The sequence below is a fragment of the Barbus barbus genome, assembly GCF_936440315.1.
Source record: "Barbus barbus genome assembly, chromosome: 18".
NCBI lineage: Eukaryota > Metazoa > Chordata > Actinopteri > Cypriniformes > Cyprinidae > Barbus > Barbus barbus.
In genome coordinates, this window is record NC_136746.1 from 24000988 (window position 1) to 24027053 (window position 26066).

At 36.2% G+C, this 26066-nt stretch overlaps 1 protein-coding gene across 1 annotated transcript in view; it reads left to right on the forward strand.

The window, feature by feature from the left end:
• Window positions 1-26066, forward strand: part of LOC306883921 (uncharacterized protein) — a 146087-nt gene that overhangs the window by 85883 nt on the left and 34138 nt on the right. The window contains exons 17-35 of the mRNA XM_079439447.1: window positions 7330-7392; window positions 7508-7552; window positions 7754-7786; window positions 11222-11257; window positions 11733-11777; window positions 12139-12174; window positions 12740-12784; window positions 13301-13354; window positions 15547-15600; window positions 17921-18010; window positions 19916-19957; window positions 20583-20660; window positions 21122-21157; window positions 21357-21401; window positions 21538-21591; window positions 21766-21807; window positions 24452-24556; window positions 25082-25135; window positions 25485-25538. Coding sequence (XP_079295573.1) covers window positions 7330-7392; window positions 7508-7552; window positions 7754-7786; window positions 11222-11257; window positions 11733-11777; window positions 12139-12174; window positions 12740-12784; window positions 13301-13354; window positions 15547-15600; window positions 17921-18010; window positions 19916-19957; window positions 20583-20660; window positions 21122-21157; window positions 21357-21401; window positions 21538-21591; window positions 21766-21807; window positions 24452-24556; window positions 25082-25135; window positions 25485-25538 — 1011 coding nt within the window. The remainder of the gene's footprint in view (window positions 1-7329; window positions 7393-7507; window positions 7553-7753; window positions 7787-11221; window positions 11258-11732; window positions 11778-12138; window positions 12175-12739; window positions 12785-13300; window positions 13355-15546; window positions 15601-17920; window positions 18011-19915; window positions 19958-20582; window positions 20661-21121; window positions 21158-21356; window positions 21402-21537; window positions 21592-21765; window positions 21808-24451; window positions 24557-25081; window positions 25136-25484; window positions 25539-26066) is intronic.

Sequence of the window (26066 nt, forward strand, 5' to 3'; positions counted from 1 at the left end):
TTGGAATGTTCAAAATAGTTTACTAAAATGCCACTTTTACTCGTCAGTATGTAGTATGCATACAGAGTGCACTGCTCCCAATACTCTTAATATGTCACATTGTAATGTGCCAAACTGCATAAATGTAAGTTTACAAAGGTACAAAGCTGTCACTATGGCAGTACACTAAGGTGCAAAATTCTAAATTGTACTTCTTTGTATCTTATTTGCTGATAAATGGTACAATAGTACCTTAAAGTACCCCTATTATGGATTTTTGAAAATTACCTTTCATGCAGTAACACAGCGCTAAGTGAATGAAAACATCCTGCAAAGTTTTAAATCTTAAAAGTGCACCATGTATAAAGTTATTGTCTCTCAAAAGAAAGAGTTGACTCTGAATCATTGAAGCGAGTTGTTTTTAAAACGAATCCCTAGCCATTTAATGTTGATGTCAACATGAAACATTAGCATATTGCCCGCCCACTTGTTGGTCTTTTTGCATTGGTCTGAATGAAAATGCTAATTCATTCTTTGCCACTAGGTGCCGCTTTCGGAGCGGTAAAAATTTTTTTCCCCAATAACGCTGTACACAAAGCAGCACACTGCTTTATCAGGCATTACAGGCATTAAGAAATGGAAATGAGACCAATCAGACGTTCGTTGAGCAAGTAAGGTCAAAATAATTGCATATTATAAGACAATGAAAGTGTTTTTTGACCGTGCATGCATGTCAACCTGTTGTTGGGGACTCGCAAGTCCAAAATATGAACCTTTCATTATCCATAATAGGGGCACTTTCTTCATTAGTACTCAAAAATGCATATTAGGATTTTTTGGTACCACACCTCAGTTTTGTACCTTTTTTATAAGGAATGAAAGTAATGGTGGTTTTGATTTTTAACATGACCAGACTCCCAAAACTCTAGAAAAATTTATAAAAAAATGTACAAAATAAGTATTTTCAAAATGATTGAAATTTGATCAGATCATATGGGAACAATGTAGCATTGTATATTACTCATGGAATAATTTAATTGCTTCATTTACTATTCTCAACTGCACGGTAGTGTATACTGCACAGTATTTAGCAATAGTAAGCTAGTATCCCATTCCGAACATAGACTTCAGTAGATACTGAGTTGTTGTGAGGTCGGTGGAAACACATGCACCACTGTCAGTGACCTTGAAGACTGTTTAGACACACATGCTGTCTGTCTGTCTGTCTGTCAGTAAGGTGAGATGAAGCATTTATTCAGTGCTGTCCTCCTGAGAACAGAGAGGGAAGGACATACTCGCATCCTACCGATTGGCTTCCCTCAGTCAAACACTGGCTGTCTGCTCAGCATGTTAAACAGCCACACACACACACACACACACACACACACACACACACACACACACACACACACACACACATATCCTGCATCACTCCTCAGACTCAAGCCTGACAGATGGTAATTATGAACAGTGCTTTTGCAAAAGGTCTGCAATAATTTTCATGAAGCCCAGGGGTGTCATATCTCACCAGGGGCAATGGCAGTGTATGAATATAAATATACAGTATATAAATATATATATATTAAACAGAGCAAGCGTGAGTGTTTACATGCAGCTCCTTAACTTGTCAGTTCACACTCACAGCTGACACGCACAGTCAGGTCTCAGGGGGGCGGACCGTGTGTCTGTCTGACCTTTAACCTTCTTCCCATAAAGTAACCATGCAAGTTGACTGTTTGCTTGCAATTTTATTTCTGTTCACCTGTCTTTTTTGGTCAGTTAATGCCAAAGCACTGGCTTGCTGCAGCAAATAATTTAAGTTTATTTTTTAACCCATTGTCATTTTCTTTCTTTATCATTATTATTGTTTTTAAATAAACCTTTAATTTTTTTATTTATGCATGAATAAAATACATTTATTTGGTAGTGGGATAAGAAAAAAATGATTAAAGACTACCTTAGTCTTAAGTAAATTGATCTTGTTTTGTAGATATTTATTTTAATGAATTATTTTTTTACTGTGCAGCTGCTGATTTAGTAAATGATATTTTGCTGTGCTGTGCTGTTCCTTACCCAGTGTTATGGGTCTCTCTCTCTCATGCTCATGAGTTTATATCACACCAGAATTGTGCCTGGATACCTCCATTAATTAAAAGATGTTTTATAACCTACATTTTTCTTTTCCAGTCAATTTGGTACAACCTGTTTAAATTCCCTCAGCTTGACAAGTACAGTAATTAAAGAGTTCATTGTATCTTTCAGATGGTATGATGTCTAAACACTAGATTATTTTTGAGTTGCTCTGCTGTTAGTGGATATTTTAAATCAAAATAATCTTTCTTAATATCCTCTAAGTGACAGTAATTACTGTTTCAGTGTAGTCAAATGGACAATGCAACCAGGAGCATTGTTTATCTGATCCCAGACAAACCCACCTGACATCTAACTCAGGGCAAATGATTCAGGCTTGGGTGTAATTAAATGAGCATTCTGGGTTAAAAACAGGTTAAGGACTATTAACAGCATTTGTGACATACTGTTGATTTCCACAGAAACAAATTTCATATTTTTTTGTAAAAACAAAGACATCACTTTTACAGCCATAGAGTTGGTAGTCTATGGGGTCATTTCAGAGAGTTTAAAATCAGAAGTTTATTCCTCTATTTTTTTCTTATTTAAAATAAAATAAGGTAACCGGAAACTGACTGACACTAATAATTTATCAAGAAATGTGTGCTTTAATTTTGGAAGGCCTTGAAGCTATGTATGTGTTCAAGCACCGGACATATCATGATTCAGCTGTGCTAAGGCCCACAGGGATAAAAGTACAAGGACAAACAATGTAGGCTGATTTATTGTTGATAAATATAATATCTTTCTGATGTTTATGACGTGAAATGATTCACTGTTGTGTTAACTATTTTTGTACATTGTTCAGTTGAAGAGTAGTGTCTTAGCAACAAATGACAGTCAGGATGCCTGCATGCATTAGCCAATTAGAAAACTATGACGTGTGTCTTTACCTGTCAATCATTTTGGATGGTTGGGTGGGTGGGCGGGGTTTTGTAGAGGTGCGTAGTCAATACATTGTTTCTATGCGGTAAGGCATGCTGTGATCCTGAAGTTGCACATGCACCAAACCATTATGGGGAGAGAAGTTTATTTTAACCATGAGCTGAATTCAGAGATGAAATGTTCCTCATCATCTGAGTGGGGTTTGGACCCTTTGGCTTTGCATTTAAAGTCAGTCTGTATCATACAGTATCAGGGCCGTCTGTCAATGTTTGACCTTCTAGTGGTCCTTTCATAGAACAAACTGCCTCAGGGTCTTTGTTATTTCGCTATCCATTAGGAATACAAACATGTTAAGAGAGCCAATCAGAAAGGCTGCTCACTTGTTTTCAAAACTACTGCTGAAACACTTTAAAATCTTAAAATCTTTCAAATCTTTGCTTGCCTCAGAGACCCTTTGCTTCACACTAGATTTTAAGCATTTGAAATATGCATTAAAAATATTATTTGTAAAAGTTTTTACTTATTTTTTAAAATCCTCAAAAATAATCTTTCCTAATATTTGTTTATAAAAAAATAAATAAAAAATAAATATATATATATATATATATATATATATATATATATATATATATATATATATATATATATATATATATATATATATATATATATAATATCTTTTATAAATGGTGCTTTCATTGTTTAGTTTTGCTTTTGTAGATTTTTTTTATTTTACTCTTGTTGCAGAACCACTTTCAATCTAACAATCTTAATTATTAAAATTTTAAAACCATATTTAAACTTTGAAAATTTACATTTAGTGAAATTAGTTTTACACAAATTAAATTTGATATTAATTTATAAATGATAAAATATTCATTAATTGTAACTGTCAGGCATCATTTAATTTTTTTTTAAGTGTTTAAAGATGAGCTTGACATTGATTTCTACAATGTAATGTTTGTCATTACAAAGTTTTTTATTTTTATTTTATTTTTTAAGAAAAGTTTACTGCATAAGTCAACAGGGCCAAAGGTTCCCACAGTTGAAAAGTGCCCGTGTTTATGTGAGCATGAATGTAAATAATAATGGCCCTGCTGGAAAAAAAACAAGCCCAAAAAACTGCACCAGCAAGGGGTTATGGGCACTCATCGGCTGGTTTTAGAGGGGTCAGGCTTCAAGACCACTAAACCATCTAAAATAGATGTTTTGACAGACTGCAAGTCCAACAAACCTCCTTAGGCTGGTTCAAGTTGCTTTTCTCAGCAGGAGAGCCCAAAGTGAGAAGAGCAATTGTGCGGTCGAGCTCTTAGTAGAGCTATTCAAACTCTGTCCATTCTGTGTTGCTTTTATTACTGATCACGAGTGACCATCTATCATCAGCTGGCCGTAAAAGACACTCTCTTCCCTCAGCGAGAACATTTCCTATAAATCTTCACGCAGGGATTCAGGATTACACAGGAGTTTGGCGAGGGAGCTGATGCTTGACAAAGAGGACTAGAGGGAGAGGCTTTTTGCTTCACTGCACCTTTGAGCTCAGACAGAAGGAGAGTGTGTATGCAGTGCTCCAATTTGCTCTTGTGAGAACTGTGTGTGTGTGTCTGTGTCATCTCCACCAGTTCACACAGGCATTGGACTGTGACTGGACTCTGAGAACAGTGAGAGGGCTGTGTAGCATCTGCATACGTTTGTCCTGACAGTGCAAAGAGAGCGCTTTGACAGACTCACGCTACAAGAGTTCGGAGCTGAGTAATTGCTGCTCTTTGTTAGATAATTGTTCATGGTCAATACACATGGTGTGGGTAACATACTTTTGACCTTAGCGTGCTATTGTGGGTAACAAGTCAGAATGCAGGGATACCTACATCATAACCACTTACTAGTATAATAGGTCACTTTGTTTGGCAGCACACACATATTTAAGCTTGTGTTGTCCCAAATGACATTAAAAACATACACTTTACATATATAATATGACTGTGCAATTATTATAGATAATAGATAATATGATAGTAACAAAGAGAGAAGCCTGGGAAGTAGGACAAATGGTCCTGTGGAGTGGCAAATTCATTTTTAAAAGTACAAATGTTTAATAAAGTATTAATATTAGGTTATGAAAATAGCATGTGCAGTAATTATAATCACATTTGAAAAGTGCCGCTTTGAGTTCATGTCACACCACAGGAACATTTAAATTAGCCTTTGTAGCTAACAATTAGCATTGTTTACTTCACATTTATTCATTTATTTATTTATTTGAATTTTATTTCAATGCAATTAAAATGCTTTTTTCCCAAATATTTATTTTTAAAATATTTTTATCCTAAACGTTCGTTAGTTAGTTAGTTATTCTGCATGTCTGAAATCCCAGGTCAAATTAGCTATGCCAGAAAAAAAAAAAAAAAGAAATATAAATATATATATATATATATATATATATATATATATATATATATATATATATATATATATAAAATTCTCAGGTATTGTGAATAATTTCCTTTTTTTTTCTGTGAATCATATTTAAGACAATAAAATCCAAATATATAACACTGTTATTTATTTGAATTTAAGAACAAAATTATTTAAAGGAAGTTCCTATGTGTTATTCAATACTGTTATTTCAATATTTCTCTCAAAATTGCATCATGAAATTAAAAAATATTCAGAAAAAATACACATTATCGTTTATGAAATACCAAAATATTTTTGTCTTTTTTATGAAGCACTGTGAAAACATGTCAACTTCTGAAATTTAACTTGAAGCTTTTGATGTTTTTATTTTTTATATATATATATATATATAGACTGATTGGATTGCTATAGTGCAGAGTCTCCAAGATGCAATCAAAACAGATAGCAATCTGATCACTCAGGAGGTGGTTTGGGAGGTGGCAATTACAGAGGAACACAGACTGTGAGCTGATATCTTTTGTGTGCACTCTGTTGTGCTTGTAGGCAATATTATGAAAAAGAAAAAACTGTACAACTTGGGGGAATTGCCTTTTCCAGGTTGAGTAGACAAATTGTATTACCTCTCCACAGAGTTCCCCTCAAGAATGTTAATGTACATACAGCATTCAGTCAAGTCTGACACCACTAAAATCACCACAGGGATGTTTTGTGATGGTCCCTTCTCTCCTGAACACTTCCTCTCAGTGATGTTTGTTTTGAAAGAAAACACAACATTCAATTCTAAATCCTTCATATCATTTCATCATTTAGCTATGAATCCTGTGGATTGGAGTATCTGAAAGCACAAATGGATTCCAGACTCGATTTATAGAGACTAAATGCTCAAGGTCTCGCCTGCCAGTATAAAAGATGCTCAATTTGCATTGTCTTGAGAGAGGACAGCATCTTAAAATGGACGCAGAGTGAGAGAGACAGGAGTTTATCTTCAGTGAGAAAGCGCCATCTATTGGCCGATAAATTCCTGTCCTAACTGTGACATGATGTACTATGGTGACTTACAGAACACTGATTTCATGTTTAGTGGCTGTAATTAAGTGGCACACCAGCATGTGTGATGCATCCAAACATGGGCAAATTTGTGTAATGGAAGTTGGATTAAATAAGGGTTCAGAGACCGGTTTGACATTTAACATTTAAATATTCTAGTTCGCTGTGCCACATCACATCAACACCACCAAATAAAAATAAGTGTGATATGTGCGCCGCTGGATGCTAGACTCCCAGCATGCATCACAGCATGAATGAATCATGCTTATTACAGCTTCATTGCTTTTTCAGTGTTTGAAATGGTGTTGTTGTGTGTGCGGTTTCCATTGACTTATTTAGTAACATGATGTAATTTTGGGTTTCACCATCATTGCAGTTTAGCCATTGCCGTAAATTGAGATTTGCTGGCATGAGAAAGGTCAAGGAAGTGTCTGTGTTGAATGTTAACGTTTTGTCGATAATTTTGTCGAACAAGCATTGAAAAAATTAAGGAATAGTAAAAATAAATAAATCTGTATCTAGTAGTCATAAATGCTTGGAAAGGTCAAGTCAAAAGGGTCAAGAACTTGTATTAAACTTGTATTTAAGAAAGAAAAAATAGTGTATGTGTATATGTATGTGTGTGAGTGTGAGAGAGAAAATTCAGCTTTGCCATCACTCATATATTAAAATAGAAAAAAATATATTTTGAATTGTAGTAATTTTTCAAATTTTTACTTTTTTTTTTTTTTTTAAATACATGAATATAAATCCATTTTAAAATGCATCTCATATGCCAGTGGTTGCCCCTTTGCTGGTTATTCACCCCTAGATAATATTATCTGTGTGTTCGTATGTTGTATGCATGTGTGATTATTTGTTGTTGTTTTTCAGGGTATGAAGGGTGACCCGGGTGCCGCAGGAATGGATGGACAGAAGGGCGATAAAGGGGATCCTGTATGTAACATCTCAGAGCTCTGCTTGAAAATCCCATCACAGACACAGCCATCAGATATTTGTGAGCTTATTTACCTCATGATACATTCGTCTCCTCTAACATCTCACTCCACAGGGTTTGTCTGGCCTGGAGGGAACCAGTGGAATAAAGGGCCAAAAGGTGTGTAATGCATGTTTTATTTGTTAGTTTGTGTGCTGGGAGGAGGCGAGTCTGTTAACTTGTTTAGCAGTTCTGTTCAATAAATCATAGTCTTGTGTAGAAAACCTTTTGACTATAACCGAGGTTCAGACTCAGTCAATTCTGTGGTTCATTTGATTCACTTTTCTTTGTGTTTGTTTTTCTTTATCATTATTCCTTTAGGGTGAGGAAGGAGCCAGAGGACTGCCGGGCCCCGTGAGTACTAGAGGTTCTCAGTCAGAGGTTCTGACGCATACAGATATATCACATACAGTAGTAACACACATGAGACTCTACCTATCACAGAGCGTCCATTTGAACAGGAAACTTGCAGGTCTTTGATAGACACATTGATCTTCATGAATGACTCCACTGAGATGATTCAAGTCACAGAAATTGAATTTGCTAAAATCATTCTAATGTGCTGATTTGGTGCTAAAGAATAATTTCTTATTATTATCAATGTTCAAAGAAATTGAGCTGGTTCATAATTTTTTTTGAAAACTATGATATTTTTTGATTCTTTGATAAATAGAAAATTCAAAATAACAGGATTTGTAACATTATAAATGACTTTACTGTCATTTTTGATCAATTTAATAAATACTTGCTGAATAAAAGTGTTAATTTCCAAAAAAAAAAAGTACTGATCCCAAACTTTTGAACAGTAGCATATGGAAAAATCCAATTATTGAGTTAATGTACACTCACCTAAAGGATTATTAGGAACACCTGTTCAATTTCTCATTAATGCAATTATCTAATCAACCAATCACATGGCAGTTGCTTCAATGCATTTAGGGGTGTGGTCCTGGTCAAGACAATCTCCTGAACTCCAAACTGAATGTCAGAATGGGAAAGAAAGGTGATTTAAGCAATTTTGAGCGTGGCATGGTTGTTGGTGCCAGACGGGCCGGTCTGAGTATTTCACAATCTGCTCAGTTACTGGGATTTTCACGCACAATCATTTCTAGGGTTTACAAAGAATGGTGTGAAAAGGGAAAAACATCCAGTATGCGGCAGTCCTGTGGGCGAAAATGCCTTGTTGATGCTAGAGGTCAGAGGAGAATGGGCCGACTGATTCAAGCTGATAGAAGAGCAACTTTGACTGAAATAACCACTCGTTACAACCGAGGTATGCAGCAAAGCATTTGTGAAGCCACAACACGCACAACCTTGAGGCGGATGGGCTACAACAGCAGAAGACCCCACCGGGTACCACTCATCTCCACTACAAATAGGAAAAAGAGGCTACAATTTGCACGAGCTCACCAAAATTGGACGGTTGAAGACTGGAAAAATGTTGCCTGGTCTGATGAGTCTCGATTTCTGTTGAGACATTCAGATGGTAGAGTCAGAATTTGGCGTAAACAGAATGAGAACATGGATCCATCATGCCTTGTTACCACTGTGCAGGCTGCTGGTGGTGGTGTAATGGTGTGGGGGATGTTTTCTTGGCACACTTTAGGTCCCTTAGTGCCAATTGGGCATCGTTTAAATGCCACGGCCTACCTGAGCATTGTTTCTGACCATGTCCATCCCTTTATGACCACCATGTACCCATCCTCTGATGGCTACTTCCAGCAGGATAATGCACCATGTCACAAAGCTCGAATCATTTCAAATTGGTTTCTTGAACATGACAATGAGTTCACTGTACTAAAATGGCCCCCACAGTCACCAGATCTCAACCCAATAGAGCATCTTTGGGATGTGGTGGAACGGGAGCTTCGTGCCCTGGATGTGCATCCCACAAATCTCCATCAACTGCAAGATGCTATCCTATCAATATGGGCCAACATTTCTAAAGAATGCTTTCAGCACCTTGTTGAATCAATGCCACGTAGAATTAAGGCAGTTCTGAAGGCGAAAGGGGGTCAAACACAGTATTAGTATGGTGTTCCTAATAATCCTTTAGGTGAGTGTATATTATGCTTATTAATTATAATTCTGCTTATTAATACACATTGCACTTACACACATTTCATTGGAAGGTCAACATCACCTGAATGACTTTCTTTAACAAGAACCCTGTAGCGATCGATGATAAATGTTATAACCAATAAAATTAAGTTATTATTATAACTTCAGTATAGATTTCAAAAGACACATGATTGAGGGGGACAATTGACTCCCTTTCAGACATTCAGGAAGACCACATGAAAATGAAAACAAAATTTCCTGTTCGTTCTGCATTTTATGTTTGTCAAAGTTGAAGTTACAGTAACTACCACCACAAACATCTTCTGCCGTATTGACTGTAGAGTGTACTGCATCAGTGCAGCACTGCTCATCGGCTTCATCTCTGCTGACTGGTCACTAATAAGAAAACCTTTGAGAGCTGAGAAGCCGAAAGCTTTTTGGTTGCACTTAGCACAAAATTTGCAGGTTTGGAACTGCATTGCCCGTGTCAATTAAATCAAAAGAGGGAGACGAAAGGTGCGATTTGACAGCAGGGCACAAAATCAATTGATGCTACCTGCTGTGTGAATCTCTAGCTAAATGAGAGAAGCGAGATGCCTTTTTAAACCAGTTTACAAAGATTTATGAAGCCTGGAATTCCAAAGTCGTCTTACAAAAACAACTAAAAACTTTTTACCAAAACCAAACTTTTGAATGATAGTGTAGTTTATAAACAATACTTTTCTGCATTTAATAAAACATATTTTCAATGTTTACTATGAATTTTTTTTTTACTTTTACTATGAATTTAACCAATATTTTTGTGTTTATTGTATTGTGTCATTAGCAACATTCTAACACTAAACTAAATGTCCAGTATTTCAAATCAGTCACTTGTGAGGTCCATTTTAACTAACATGATGTATTAGTAGGCATGGATTAGTAGGCAACTCCCTATGAAGAGATTAAGATAGGCAGCTCACTAGGTTTTGGAGCAGAGCTCATATTTTACATGCATTTATTCAGCACAATGAATACATGTACAAAACAGGAAAAATTCTACTATTCATCCTCTAGACCAACTTTGTCTTGAAGTTACATCAGGCCTCCTGTTGTTTCATCTTTATTCATAGACTTCTGTTTTACAGCACATGAGACGCAGTCGATGAATCCACGGATACATCTAACAAAACAATCTGTCTTTCACCGTTGACTGAAAGCCGTCACCATGATTGACAGGCTATTAAACCAGCTGGTAGTTAATGGGAAAATGGAAAGCTGTAAAGCAGATTCAGAATCCACCTCTATGTTGCAGACCGTGATGCCTTGAAGAGGCACTTTTGGGTCCATATTTGCAGGGCTCTTGTTGCAGTAAAAGGTTCTTGCCATTTTAAATGCCATGAACCCTGGATTAATGTTAATCTCTCGTATAGAGGCCATCCAGACATTTGAGAACGAGAGAGGAAGCTTCTGTTTTATGCTTGTGTGGAGATTTTGAGGTGATCACTGAACTGAGATCTTAGAGCGGAGCATGAGAAAGCATTAAATCATAACTGATAAGATCTTTCTAATGATATTTGATACCTGATCTTCCCCTTAACAAACTAAAAAACTCAACACCAACTTCTTTTTGCAGGTCCTGGGTTCATTTTAACACATGCACCCTGCAATTGCAGTAAATGCTGTTTCTCATGGTAGTTTTCCAGCATAACCTAACATCAGTATTGAATATTGTCTGTTTTCTTTAAGGTGATGACAGCACATGGATTGAGACTTTCTGGACCTGTAAGTTTAGATACCATTTAGAAATACTTTGAAATACTGTTATGCTTAAAACCACTAGTAAAAATTATATTTCTGATATTTTAAATTTAATTTGAATTTATAATTAAAATTTGATTTTAGTTTAACACTTTATTTTATTTTTATACTAGTTTTGCAAATCTGTGATTCTAAATTATCAGACAGGAAATTCTATAAAAATAAAAATTTTACATAATAATAATTTTACATCATAACATTACATATTGTTATATATTTATTTACTTTAATCCTAAAACTTTGCATGTTTAATTACGTTAATCCTAGATTTGCTTTTGCAATGCATTTGGAAATGATTTTCTGTCAGATGTGCGATTTAAATAACATTATATAGCCTACATGGTAAAATGAATGCCACTCTGTGCTTTTTTAAATTATTAATATAATGTAACCATGCATTATCCATTCTTTTGTTTGTTTTCTCCATATAATCCATGAGGGGGAAGGAGGTGAGAAAGGCCAGAAAGGAGGGAAAGGAGACCAGGTTAGTAGCCACTCATTAGCGTTGTTTGTCATGCATCCGCAACAGATCATTAAAATGTTGTACTTAAAAGTATGTTTTGGCAGCCTTGTCTTAAAATGAAAATGAAAAGGAAAATATGAAAGCTGTGCTGAATCAATGCGGTGGACAGTCAATCAAAACGCTCAATCCAGCTCTCTCTTTAATCTGTCAGATGTTAGTAGAGACACAAAGGTTTTAAAAGGAGGGACATTTAAAAGGAAAAATTCTGAAAGCATGGACACATAAAAATATATTTTTCGACCTTGGTCACTTGTTCTACTGTAGGTCCTCTTGAAAATGTGATTTCATGCATTGCAGTCAGCATTTTCTCTTCTTTCACCAGGGTGAAAAAGGTTTTGATGGCTCAAAAGGTCTACAGGTAAATACAAGTGCACAAAACGTGAACATTTTGGCATAATGCACATCAGAGAAATGATGCATGCATGATGCACATCAGCATGTCATTCAATATTGAAAGTATATACGAGCATATATATAAAAAATGACCCATCTTTATTTGGATCATTCCAAGAGAATAGTATAATATCTGCCTATGACCTTATAATACAATGAACAGGTTTCTGAACATTGTCACTTTATTTGATAGATTTAACTGTATTTAGTATGTAATGCAAAAGCAAAAAATGTCTCTGTGTGTGTGTGTGTGTGTGTGTGTGTGTGTGTGTGTGTGATTACTTAAACTAAAATACCCCTCAGTGCTCAGTAATTATTTTTTTATAATCTATATATAATACTTACTTTGGACATGAAGTGGGTTACATAGTAGAGTGTGCTAACCTTTTATGATGAAATGATACAAATTTATTCTAAAATGTACTAGTAAATGGCACCATTTTCTGAGAAAGATCAATTTTCTCCTTCTACTCTTTTTATTAATATATTCTTATTTTTTTCTTATTTCCTTTTTTTTGACTCTCATAAAGGGCAATACTGGATTGCCTGGACTGTCAGGTGCACCAGGACTTGAGGTATGAACTTCATGTCTCCGTAAACCCTCCATGTTGACATCTTATGATTTAACCAAGATAGAAAGAACATTAAAGTGTTTCTACTTTGGTGTGATGGAATTATTGCGGACCTTGTCAACGTGGTTGACCAGTAGGATAGCAGCTCTGCCGTGATCTCTCTGATTTACTGACCAGTGCCAAAAGCATTCTTACGGCTGGCTTATTGCAATCAGTTCTTGCTGGGTTAAATGGGTTGTGGCCTGTTACCAAGGTCACAAAAAGTATTTGATTGCGGCCTTCATTTTAGTTAAAGGCACAGAGAGGGACCTCTCAGAATAGCAAGCAGTTAAAATGCTACACAGCGTGAGTACCTGAAGCAAGAGCTTTCAAAGCATGTTTTCATTCGCTCTCTCTCAGAGTTAGGCGCAAACTGATTTCACATTTTCCATACAATTTAAATAATGACATTAGTTTCAAACCTGAAATAAGGATATGCTGCTCATATGAAGAGATCTCAACGTGTTTGTGTTCTTACAGGGAAAGCAGGGTCCGCCTGGCCCCGTTGGCCTCCGTGGTCTTCCAGGAGATCCGGTAAGCAGGAAATATTTCAGTTTCTCAACTCGTCCCACGCTGCTTGGGTAGAATTTGTAACTGATCAAAAGTACACTTTTGGCAGGCAAACAAGAAAATGCATGATAAAATAGTGTAAATGAGGCAGCTTGGGACTAGAATATCATACACTCTTAAAGAAATGGTTCACCCAAAAATAAAATTGACTCACTCACGCCATCCTTTGTTACTTCATCAGAGTACAGGTGTAGTGTAGATGTAGAGTTAATTTCTTTCTTGTTTCTTTACTGAAACATATTCTGAGAAATTTTGCATTACAGTACATCACTTGCTCACCAATGAATCCTCCGCTGTGAATGGGTGCCGTCAGAATGCGTGTCCAAACATCTTCTTGCCACAGAGTCTGTAATCCATAATACTGCTTCCTCCAGTGAAAAAGTCCATCCTCTGCTGTCTCATCAAAATCCAGCAGCATAGTTGTTTAGAAATGTTTTGGACTGTTTCCACTTGTAAATGATGCATATTTCTCTACTGATTCAGATGAGATTTTTTTTCACTGGAAAGAGCAATAGTGTGGATAGAAGACATATTAGCCAGAAGCAATGATTTGATGGATTTGTTTATTATAAATACACAGCTTTTCACTTCACAAGACATTAATTGATCTACTAAGAGTCATGTGGATTATTGTGCCGTTTTTTATTCGTTATTTAAACTCTCATTCTGACGGCACCCATTCACTGCAGAGGATCCATTGGTGAGCAAGTGATATACAGTGTTGGGGAAAGTTACTTTTAAAAGTAATTCATTACAATATTACGTTACTTTTTATGGAAAATAATACGTTATGTTACATTTGCGTTACTTTCGCATTACTTTTTAAATATGAGCAGGGCTTGATTGTTTTTAATAAGAAGTTCTATTTATAGCAAATGTAAAAGCCCTTTCACACAAAAAGTGTAATGAATAAACCTCAGACTGAAGGAAAAGTAAATTCACGTCTGTACAGTGGAACGCAGGAGAAGAAGGTTCAACACTCTTCAGCAATAAAAAAACAACGAAGCACAATTCTTAGTTTATCTAAAGTCATGTTTGCTTATTAGTATGGTTGAACTAGATCATCAAAGGTCAGCAGCAAAGACATTGGATAATAAAATGGGATGATACATTTGTGTTATTTAACATTTATTTAATTATTGCAGGTTTGTGTCATATTCTGAGTTTATATTTTACTGTTTTAATTCATTTTGATGAATACTAAATCTGTTTTGAGAGTGGGATGAATTAATGCACATTCACATTTAGTCTAGAACTACAGTAACAGCATGTTCACACAGCGCACACAATGCACACAATATTTCTCCCAATATGGGGACAGGAAACTTGTCAGTTAATAAATGATAAAACAAAGTAACTGGCGTTACTTTTTTGAAAAAGTAACTCAGATATTTTCTTGTAAATTAAAAAGTAATGCATTACTTTACTAGTTACTTGAAAAAAGTAATCTGATTACGTAACTTGTTACTTGTAATGCGTTACCCCCAACACTGGTTTTCCCAAATCTATTCAAAAGTAGATACAAGAAAGAAACAAACTCATCTAGATCTTGCAAGGTCTGAGGGTGAGTACATTTTTTCAGTAAATTTTAGTTTTTGGATAAACTATTCCTTTATGGGTAAAGGTTCCAAAAAGGAGTTTTTGCAGTAATGCCATATAAGAACAGTTTTGGGTTCCTTAGTATGAAGAACATTTTGATATTCTAAAGAACATCATGAAGAGCCTGTTGTGCAATTGAAAGAGTCTTCAGTACCACAGACTTTTGCATGGGCAGACACCACATGAAAATGTAAAAATCTAGTTTTATTTTAATCATGCACTCCACATCCTTTTAGTTTTTCCTACTCGCTCTCTCACAAACAGAAAAAGACAATGCACGTATAAATAACAGAGGCGAGGAAAACGAGGATGCAGAGCTGTAAATTGTTGCACAGACAATCAGTAATCAATCGGTAATCTGAAAATTAATTTGCAGGGGCTGGTACAACTGAGTTCTCTACGTGTGGGAGGAAACAGCATCAGCATCACAATCTGTTCTCGGCACCTGCTTCTGCTAACGAGCATCTGCCTTTATTCCAAAAAAGATGGGAACACGGGGATGGGGGATGTTAGGGAACAAATTAAAACGAACGTCTTGTCTTTCCTGATTTTTCCAGGGCTCTACCGGTAAACCAGGACTGCCTGGAAAAGATGGAATGAAAGGAGAAAAGGTAAGCAAGAACACTCTGTGACTGGGGATGCACGTTTCTAATGTGATGTTTTCCTTGTTTCTGCATATGTTGAAGCACTAGGCCATGTTCAGTACAATTTGTTCACATTAGACTTCGCTGAGCTGTTTTGCTTGTACATCTCGATGGTTTGCACCAGCTGTAAGCAGCAGTGGCGGCTGCTGGTCTTTCAAAGAGGGGAAGCTCATTTTCGGCCTACATCTTAAAAATTGTCCATTTATTTATTCGTAAATTCTGCCCTACGTTCTTCAAAAAAATGCTCTGTGACCCTGTCGTACCAACTAGGCATCTTTTTCAGTGACTTCACCAGTGTCCAAACAACGCTAGCCTAGCCTACTGTATGAGTGAATGAATGAACAAACCATCTAAAAAAAAAAAAAGATATTAAACTCGATGGAGGAAATGTGGGAATTGGGTTAAACTGAAACAAGGAATGTGGTGTATAATTGTGTGAAATGTATGATGAAAATTGGCTAGCAATTTCGCCAAGCAAATACCAAGAAATAGGTTGCAGCAGTTTGTCTTTCGACTATACTTGCAAAATCCGCTATGGGACTGAGCTCGAATAGCTTCAGCGTCAGCGACTTTTTATAGGACAAAATCGCTGTCAATCAAAAGGAGATGCAGTCTTTCGACAGACCCTCCAATCATCATGCAGAAGCCCGTAGTCCAGGCCAGCCCACTCCTCCATTCACCCCCAGAGATGCTGAGACGCAGCATTTATCCAATGACCATCTAGTTTCGAAGCACTGAAAAAAACTGTTCAAAACAGCCCCATTGAAGTCAATGGACGCTAGGCTTCAACAGGGAAATACACTGACGCTACGGGAATATACGAGAAGGAAATAGAGTCACCTGCTATATGTAGCTGATTCTGAACGAACTCGTCTCCGAGATGAGCGTGTTCTAACGCATTTTTAGTCAATAAAATGTTAACACAATAGTACATATTTGACCATTAATTTTTTGAATAGGGGAAGCTGAGCTTCCCTTGCAGTCTTAAAGAAATCACCACTGGTAAGCAGATAAAAAGATGTTTGCTGAAATAGTTAAGATCGATAGTAGGGTCACTTGAGGTATCTCGGAGAATTACTGCTTTGTGTTTGTCATTTATTGGGGTCCTTTGGAAGGCAAAATGGGACATCTCTGTAGAGATACTGGAAAGTAGAATGAAACTGGAAATCTAGTCTAAAGCATAACAAAACTACCTTTGTTCTGAAGACTTGGCCTACAGCAAAATTGATTCTCAGATGATATTAACAACTAAAGAATGGCTGTATACTTTGCCAATTTATTTCCAGAATTTTCCTTAATTTTTTAAACTTAATATTTAGAACTTGATATTTAGAATAATTAAAATAATTAATGAGTGGTTAAGTTAAATAGCCTTTTTTCATTGAAAAGTCCAATAAAACTAATGTGCGTCAGGGCATCAAGTTATTTTATAATTATTTATATACTATTGTAGTATTTTCTTAATATTTTAAATGGACTTTTTATATTTTTATTTTAGTTTCTTTTAGCATTTTTATTTATTTTTATTTTGTATTTTAACATATAAACATTTTAATGTTATATTATTTATTTTATTGATTATAAATCAGCATATTAGAATGTTTTCTGAAGGATCATGTGACACTGAAGACTGGAGTAATGATGCTGAAAATTCAGCTTTGATCACAGAAATAAATTATATTTTACTTGTATTTTAAATTGCAATAATATTTCACAAAATAAGTTTTTTTCTGTATTTTTGATCAAATAGATACAGCCTTGATGAGCAGAAGAAACTTCTTTCTTCATAAAAAAATCCTACTGATCCCAAACATTTGAGCTGCGGTGTGTGTGTGTGTATATATATATATATATATATATATATATACATGCACACGTTACTTACGTTGGTCTTATTTTTCCTCCAATAATAATTCAAATTTGCAAATATTTCGTTCAGATGACTACATTAAAGTTATTGTGAGAAAGTCGACTGGCAAAAATGCACTCAATAGTCACAGATCGCTCACTCACTACAGCAGCTTTAATATAGTGAGCATGTTCAGCATAGAAGATGTTTAAACTGCTTTTTTTTAGTCTCTCGTCTCACCTCTGAAGCTGCATGAGGTGATTTCTAGGTTGGTGGCATTTGCCCCAGATGTCTGTGATATTTACGTCCAGCTCTTGTTTTGTATGTGCGTGTAAAGACAGGCATGTGTGTGCATTTGTGCGGCGCTCCTCAACCTGTCAAATGACAAACCTGAGGTGACAGCGACTCTAAATGCCAGCTGTCGGTGTGTGTTTGCAGGGTGATGCAAGCGGAGCGCCGGGACCGATAGGCCCCCCGGGCCTCAAGGGTGAACCTGGTGAGCCCTGCTCTGTCGGACCTTGCAATGGGGTAGGTACACAACACCATTCCTGTCTTTCTCTTTCACTTCACCTCCATGTTCCCCACTCAGTATCTTCTCTTTAAGACACAAACAGAATATCACTCAACATTTATCCAACATCCCACCGCTTTGTTGACAGCTCCAATTTAAGAGGAACACTGACAATGTTATACACCTGTAAATCTGCGACACATTGCCGCACTTGCGTTCTTCCTCCGCCAGCAGCCAGGTTATTGATGACAGCTCCTGTTTTCAGCTGTGACAATGAAATACTGCTCATGCTAATTCACCGCTTTGGTAAAACTGTCTTTAAAAATGCCTTTGCTGTGCCGCCCTTATGGTACACCTGTCAGCTGTCCAAGCCATGAGAAAGAAAAATCAGCAATGAGATCCGCAAAATAGCTCAGTTGTTTCTCTTCTAATCCAGTGAGAAGCAAATCGAGACTTTTCTTTAGTCTCCTACTTTTTCTCAAATCTTAGTAAAAACTACTGATCTCAATGTTTCATCAAGAGTTTCAAAAGAAATCTCAACAATGTCATACACTTTGGCCAAGATACTAGTTTGCCATCTGTCAGAAATCTCACAATTCTCATTCTGTTCTTTCAGAAACATCGTCTGGTCCAGTCTATCGACATATTTTCAACAGCTGTCTCATTTCTTTGTATTTCTTCATGTTAGAAGAAACATCTTGGTAGAAGCAATTCTTGGATGTTGTAGAAGTTGGCATGAAATGGCAGTAGCCTTTGGTCCCCCAACGTATTTGTGATGCATATCAAAGTGAAACGGCTTCGTGAATGAGAAAAAATAGGAGCAGCTAGTTTTATTGATGACAGCTCATTGATTTCAGCTTTGACAATGAAATACTGCTCATGTTAATATACTGCTTTGGTAAAACTACCTTTCAAAACACCTTTGCTGTGCCATCCTAACGGGTCGTTGTTGTTTGCTATTGCTATTGACTTCCTTGACTTCCTCGTCGTTTGCCATTTGTGTTTTATTTCATGCTAATTAGGTGCCAGCTGAACTCTGACTTAAGGAATGATGTTTGCTTGCGAGGGAAGGAGATAAACTGCATATTAACTGTAAAGGTGGCGAGTCATCCAGCATGAAGCATATAGACAGATGGGCAGTGGGCAGACAGAGCACTTGTTGACCAGTTGAATGATGGTTTGCTGGACTGAAATCAATATAGCATGAAGTCATCAGCCCCCGTTGTCTGTTCTGATTTAGTGAAATTTACATGAGTGAAGTGAACGAATGAAATCAAATTCATTCATATTCGTTTTATTCTTATTTTGTTGTTTCTGTTATCACTTTTAATACCCACTTTTGATTCAGTCCAACTTCTCACAAGGGCCTTGCTGTCTTCATTTAATCGGTTCACTATACTTCAGTATCCTGTATTTTGACTTCATAGGATGCAAAAAGTCTGTTTACCTATCTGCTGTGTGATGGCTTCTGCAATGCGAAGACTACTTGCTAATCTAATTCTTGCTGACCACAAAAATCAATTTTCCATCAGTGGCGTATAGCAAATAATGCTTACTGTAACTCTTTCACACTGTCGGCTCCCAGTATCACTTGCAAATCACACCGAGAAAAACAATTAAAAATTTGCTGTGAATTGCACCAAACTCGAGCGTGCAATATTTAGCCATGTTGAGGAAGCTGCTGTGTCTTGTAAATTGTATCTTGTCAAGTTACAAGCTACTTATTTAAAGTGAAGAAAAGTAGATTGTTTATTTGTATAAAATGTTACACTGTTCTTTTAACACTGTTTTAATAGCATCACCACTTTAGTATTCTCAAACACTGATTTGTAGACGGTTCCTATAAAAGTTTCTGGCTGAAATTGAGTTTTATGCAAGTTCTAAGAACACGGTCTTCATTTGAGTTTGTATTTCATCTCTAGGAGGAGGTCTCGTCTGGTCTTCGGGGATTGCGTGGCCCTAAGGTAGGTCACTGTGAGAGATTCTTTTTAAAGTATTCAATTTAGCACTTGTGAAGTTTATCTGTAAAGGAACATCCCCTGAGTTCATATCAGCCATATTTTCCTGTGCTGTGCTTTGTCTTTTAGTCTTTTTATGGTGTGATAAGAAATCTCAGCATTGTGAATAATTAAAGGAACCTTTCGGGTTCAAGTTAAACTCCATATCCAATTGCATTTGTGACATTAATGTCGATTACCACAGAAAACCATTTTGACTCGTTCCCAAAATTTTAAAACAAATTTGTGGAATACAGTTTTCAAACTGAGTTGAAATTGTCTGTGGTAGCAGAGCTTAACTTGTATTAAACCCTGAAAATTTATTTAAGCCAGTTACATGCTGTCATAAAGGATTTGCTTATGCAGAACGCTTCGTTGAAGCTGTTATTTTACTACTGTGTAAGCATCTGTTTTTAAGGGTTTGCTTTTAAATATATTACTACATACTGACTAAAGATGTTCACACTGTTGCTATGGCAGCAAATTCATTTTTAAAACACAATAATTATCCAGCCAAGCTTTATTACATAAACTGGCACTACTTGACTGTGTTTTGTGTTTTGGATGAATTAACTTTTTTGCTCTCCACCAGGGTGAGCGAGGTGTACCTGGAGTCCCTGGAGATGCTGGAGAGAAAGGAGAACCTGGTATTGGAATCACCGGACCCCCTGTAAGTACCTGTTAAAGAGTAACTTGACAAACATTGTCTTTATTTAAAGGGATAGTTCACACAAAACCAAAAATAGTAATTTACTCACTCTCATGCTCCAAACTTTCTTTTGTGGAACACAAAAGCTGAAATTTCAGTCTGTTCCACATACAAAAATATCATACAGCATCGAACGTGTACAAGTCAAATGAACAACTGTTATGGTACTTTTGGTCAGAATTGGAGCTTGACAATGGCTTTATTCTGTTCCAGCGAGTCATACAGGTTTGCAACGACAATGACTTTTCTCACAGAACTACACAGTCTGCATTATCGTTTCTTCATCCCACAGAATACCACAAAGTTCACATTATATAAAAGCTTTCCAAGTAGCTTTAGATAGTAGATAAATAGTTTTAAAATTATTTATAAGACACCTGCAGTTGTTAATAGAAATTTGTTAATTTACTTATTTTCTATAGGGTCTGATGGGATCTAAAGGAGAACCAGGAATTCAGGTAAAGGATCATTTAACATCCAAAAAACAGCAATTACATGTAGACCAACCATGTCAATTATTTATCATTGTGCATAATATACTTACACGTTGATATTGCATATTTTTTAAGATCTTATACAAGTTAAGACTGAGATTGAATCTCTTTGTTTTGAAAATGTTGAAGCAAGTCAATTTACATGATGTTGGTATTTTCACAGGGTCCTCGTGGACCTCAAGGACCACTTGGAGCGTCAGGAATTATGGTGAGAAGTGCTTTCATTTCTTTGCGTCCAAATTTGTCAAAAGGTGAAAATATCAAGAAATGTATATATTCATATATCTGTGAATTATTTTGTATAAAGAATTCTTAAATATCTTGAATTTGTCTTAATCTGAAAGGGACCTCCAGGCCCACAAGGCAGACCAGGGCCCCCTGGACCCCCTGGAGAACCGGTTCGTAACATTAGTAAAGTTACTATTCAGTTACACACAATATGTACAGTTGTTCTGCTAATGAAAATGATTGGAATATGATATTGACATAGCACTCCATGGGGAATAAAATAAATACTTGTGTTTGTATTGTGTGTCTTTTTCTAATGCTGCTCTAAATGTTTATTTTTTCAGACAGCACTACCTATTGTTGGAGACATGGGGACGTTGCTAAAGGTACTGTTTCATCCAGCTATCTGTTCTCACTGCAGCAGATGCTACATATTAATAGTATGAATTATGATAAAAAATAAATAAAAGATACTGAATTTACAGTTAGGTCTGCACCCAAAAAAATTTCCTTTGAGATGCATATCAGCAAAGCCTTTGCAGACTATGAAACCTGACATCTCAAACCGAAGGTGTTTAAAAAACCTATTTAAAACTCTGTTCCCTTCAGTCAGATTGTATGTGGATCTTAAGACAGATCTTACCCCATGTAACCTAGAGGAAACATTTTTTTCCCCTCTATTAAACCGTAAGATTTCAGAAACGTCACCTTTCCTATTATACACAATATTTTAGTAACAAAACACAAATGACAGAATATAGCCAGAGGTAATATAAAGCCCATTTTTATCTAAAATTGCTCTGAAGAACTTTTTGAGACTGTTATAAATTATTTCATTGTCTGCTCTATTGCTCTCTTTCAAACTCTTTACATTCATGTATATTTAGCACTTAGAAAAAGAAACATTCTTTTAACTTTCACTCTTCACTCTCACTTTAATTCCTCCTTAGAAGTACGTTCTCTTCTGTCTTCCTCCTCCACTGCTCTTTATGTTTCTGTTTGGGCATCATGCATTCATCTCTGTGCGACTGAAGAAACTTCTGACAAGATAAATGCCCATTTGCTCAAAAACCGACGCAGTGAGATTCTTAGGACTGAACTGTCAACAACACACAGAGCTACTTACAGTTGCTTATGTACTGTAATTAATCTCTGGTTTGGATTTGATGTGTCTTCATACACAAAGGAAATGGAATGCATCAAAACATACTTGAATGTCAAAAGACAAGCAAGTTTATGACTGATTTCTGTAGAGTTTGAATTGGAGCTTGAGTCATGTCAATAAATAAATTAAATATATTACTTTTTATGCTTTGCTAATTTTGCAGTATGAATTATCATTCACTGTTTATGGAATAGAGCAGCTCTGCCATTCTGTCTAACAACTCTATTTTAATTGTTGGGTGAAATATTCCTTTAAATTAATGGTATTTATTTAATGAAGTTCACAGTTTTATGTCGAAATCTAAAAGTGTCAAAGCACTCAGGTCATGTGTTCTCACTCTTTTTGAATTTGTGTACGAATTTCCTCTATTCTCCTCTAATGTTAAACCTCTACTGCTATAGCGGTCACAGGCAATTTGCTAATTGTCAGTCTTACACAAAGAACGCAAATATAAATGTGGCTCCTGAATCACCTTGCACTTATTGAGCAGGTCGGACTAATGCACTAGTAAATTGCTACCTTCAGAGACACGCTGGTGCTGGGTACAAAAAGTACATCCCATGAGAAATGTCAACGCAATCCTTGTGACCCATTACGGTAAACCATTGATTACGCTTCACAGTTTCGCTCTTAAAGAGCAGAAGAGAAAAAGGTTGCTTACTTAGCCCCCGAGTTTCAAAACCGCTTTAGAAAGCTTCTGCTTTTCCTGTTTCTCGCTGTATCGGTGGGCAAATGTATTGAGGTGAATGCATCAGGCTGGCAAGGTTAAAATCTGGGAAAAAAGGCTTTTGGAAAAAATTGTACTTCCCTAATGCATGCCTTTTATCAGGTTTTCTGCTTGCGAGTTGTTTGTATGTCTGGGTTTGACCTTTAGGGTTTTTAGCAGCGGGCAAAGCTTGATTGCCATGCCATATGTGCTTCTGCAAGCTGGTAAAAGCATATCCAGATGGGCTTACATGAATCTTACACAGATTAAATAAAGGTCAGTATAGAGAAGCAGATAAACCTGTGTAGAGCTCATGAACACAAATAAGGATGCTGGAGTCTACTGGAGTTTACTGTTTTTTCCACAGTAAGAGTGGGGTAAACGGTGCCGCCATTTACTTCACTTGTCTTTTAGAAGAAATTAGATTAAGGTAAAATTAATCCTTTTCCTAATATTTCAGAATATCTACTATAAATTTAATATGAAGTATTTATGACACAATCCTTGAAATATCACTTCTCAAAATAACAAAACGTGGTCCATGTCAAGGTGTAAGTTGAATCATGTGAGAATTTTTAAACCATTTTAAAATAAAATATGATACATGAGAAAAATGATTTACATTAGAAAACAGATACATGAGAAAAATAATAATGCACAATATTTCAGAAATTTATTTTGTTGCATATTCACATTTTTTCTAAAGGACAATATATTTCATATTAATATTTCCTGCATTCTGAGGCAAATCTATAAATGTATTGTTACTTCAACTGACACAACTTTAGCATCTGACATATGAAATATTTGAATAATTTTTAGATCAATAATTTACTGTTTTATACATTGCAAATCACTAAGATGTATTTTAAAACTAGATAAGTTTTTATTTAAAATAAAACCTAATTTTACCTGCCAAATTTAGTTTGATATGCTTTGATTGTTTCAGCATATGAAAAAATCCTTACATTTTTCTCATCTGCATCATTTAATCTCAGGCAGCTATATATCATGGGCCCTGTCTGAATATGTGAACCAAAAAAGGTTCATTTTGAGATGTGTTGCATCCTGGGCTTATCTGAACAGAAAGAGAAAGAGATTAAAAGACAGAGAATCGGATTTCTTCACCTTACATTGTGTGTGTTTGTGATTTTGGCAGAACGCCTGCAGTGTGTGTCAGACCAGAGTACCAGGATTGCCAGGGCAGAAAGGAGAAAAAGGTTCCCTTGGAGCTCCAGGTATCCCAGGAATGGATGGAGAAAAGGTAAAAATGGCTGCAAACACATTTAATCTCCTCACTAATTAAAATTATGTTCCTCCACCTGAGATTTTCTATCACTGATTGCTGTCATCCTTTCTGGCTGATGCAATGAATGGTTTGTTTATAATACACCAGACAATTCTGCAGTCCAGTTATTTGATATGCATGTGTACATAAAAAAAAAAGATTTACTACACAAGGGCTTTAAAAGTATTTAAAGAGTTTGCATGTCATTGTATTAGATAACCACAAAATCTGCAAACAATGATGCTTGACATTTACTCAGAACTAATTTTACTTTTCCGGTCCACAATTACAAGAACTTGAAATGTTTCACTTGCAATACTGTATGACCTTGTCTTCTCGTTCTTTAAAATTAATTCCACTTTGTTGATCTTTAGTTATTTAACATGCTGACATTCATACATTAACTGTGGACTAAGTGTTCAGATACTTACCTGAGCCACTGTATATTCTTATGTCTGTCCTGTGGATCTGGCTCCTTGCGTTCTGTGTTGGCTTTGACAGGGGGATCAGGGACTTCGGGGCCCAGCTGGTAATCCCGGAAAAGAGGGTCCGAAGGTAAGACACCCTAAATCAGAGATTAGAGAAGAGAATCGTTTGATTGGCAGACACATGAGCCCCAAATATGTTAACAGTCATCCCTTTAGCTGTAATTCTGGAAGTGCATTTCCTCTGTTACTACAAGGCATAGCAGGGCAAATGTATCACAAATAGTGCAACAATTATAGCAAAAAATGGTTCGCATACTGTACATTAGAGTGCTTGAATCTGAGACGTTCAGTGACAGACGAGAATTGAGGCCAGAGATAAGCATTCATAATGTATGAGAACATACTCAGAGAGAAACTAAATCAAGAGAGTGTACTTTCTGTCTCAACGATTGTTCATCTGTCTCATTGTCATATAGGGAGTGAAGGGTGAGAGAGGCTTTCCTGGTCCAATGGGGGACAAGGGTGATGAGGTGAGTTATCGAAATTATACAACAAAGCTAAACTGATCCTGTTACAGTTAGTGGACTTGATGTGTCATAGTTGACTACTATACTGCTGCTCCAGACACTTTATTTTCCAGACTGTGTATCTGAAATGAAGTGATTTTATTTGAGTAGATTGCTGTTTCAACAGATATTTAAAGGGGTCATCGGATGCGACATGCGCTTTTACAAGTTGTTTGAACTAAAATGTGTGTTGGCAGTGTGTGTACACAACCACCCTATAATAATAAAGATCCACCCAGAGTTTTTTTTAATCTCGTTAAATCATTTCCCCTTTCTCATATCATGCCATTCTCGGATGCTTGTCTGTGTGACATCACACAGACACAGGCCCTTCCCACAATTTTTGATTGACAGTAGCGTTTTACCTTAGACCTGCCCTGAGTGAGCTGTCAGAGCAGAAGTAGACAAGAATGGCTCCTAAGCGATTGCAGTGTTTTGTTGTTGGATGTAATAATGAACAAAGCAGTCGTCATTTACTTCCAGCATCTGAGC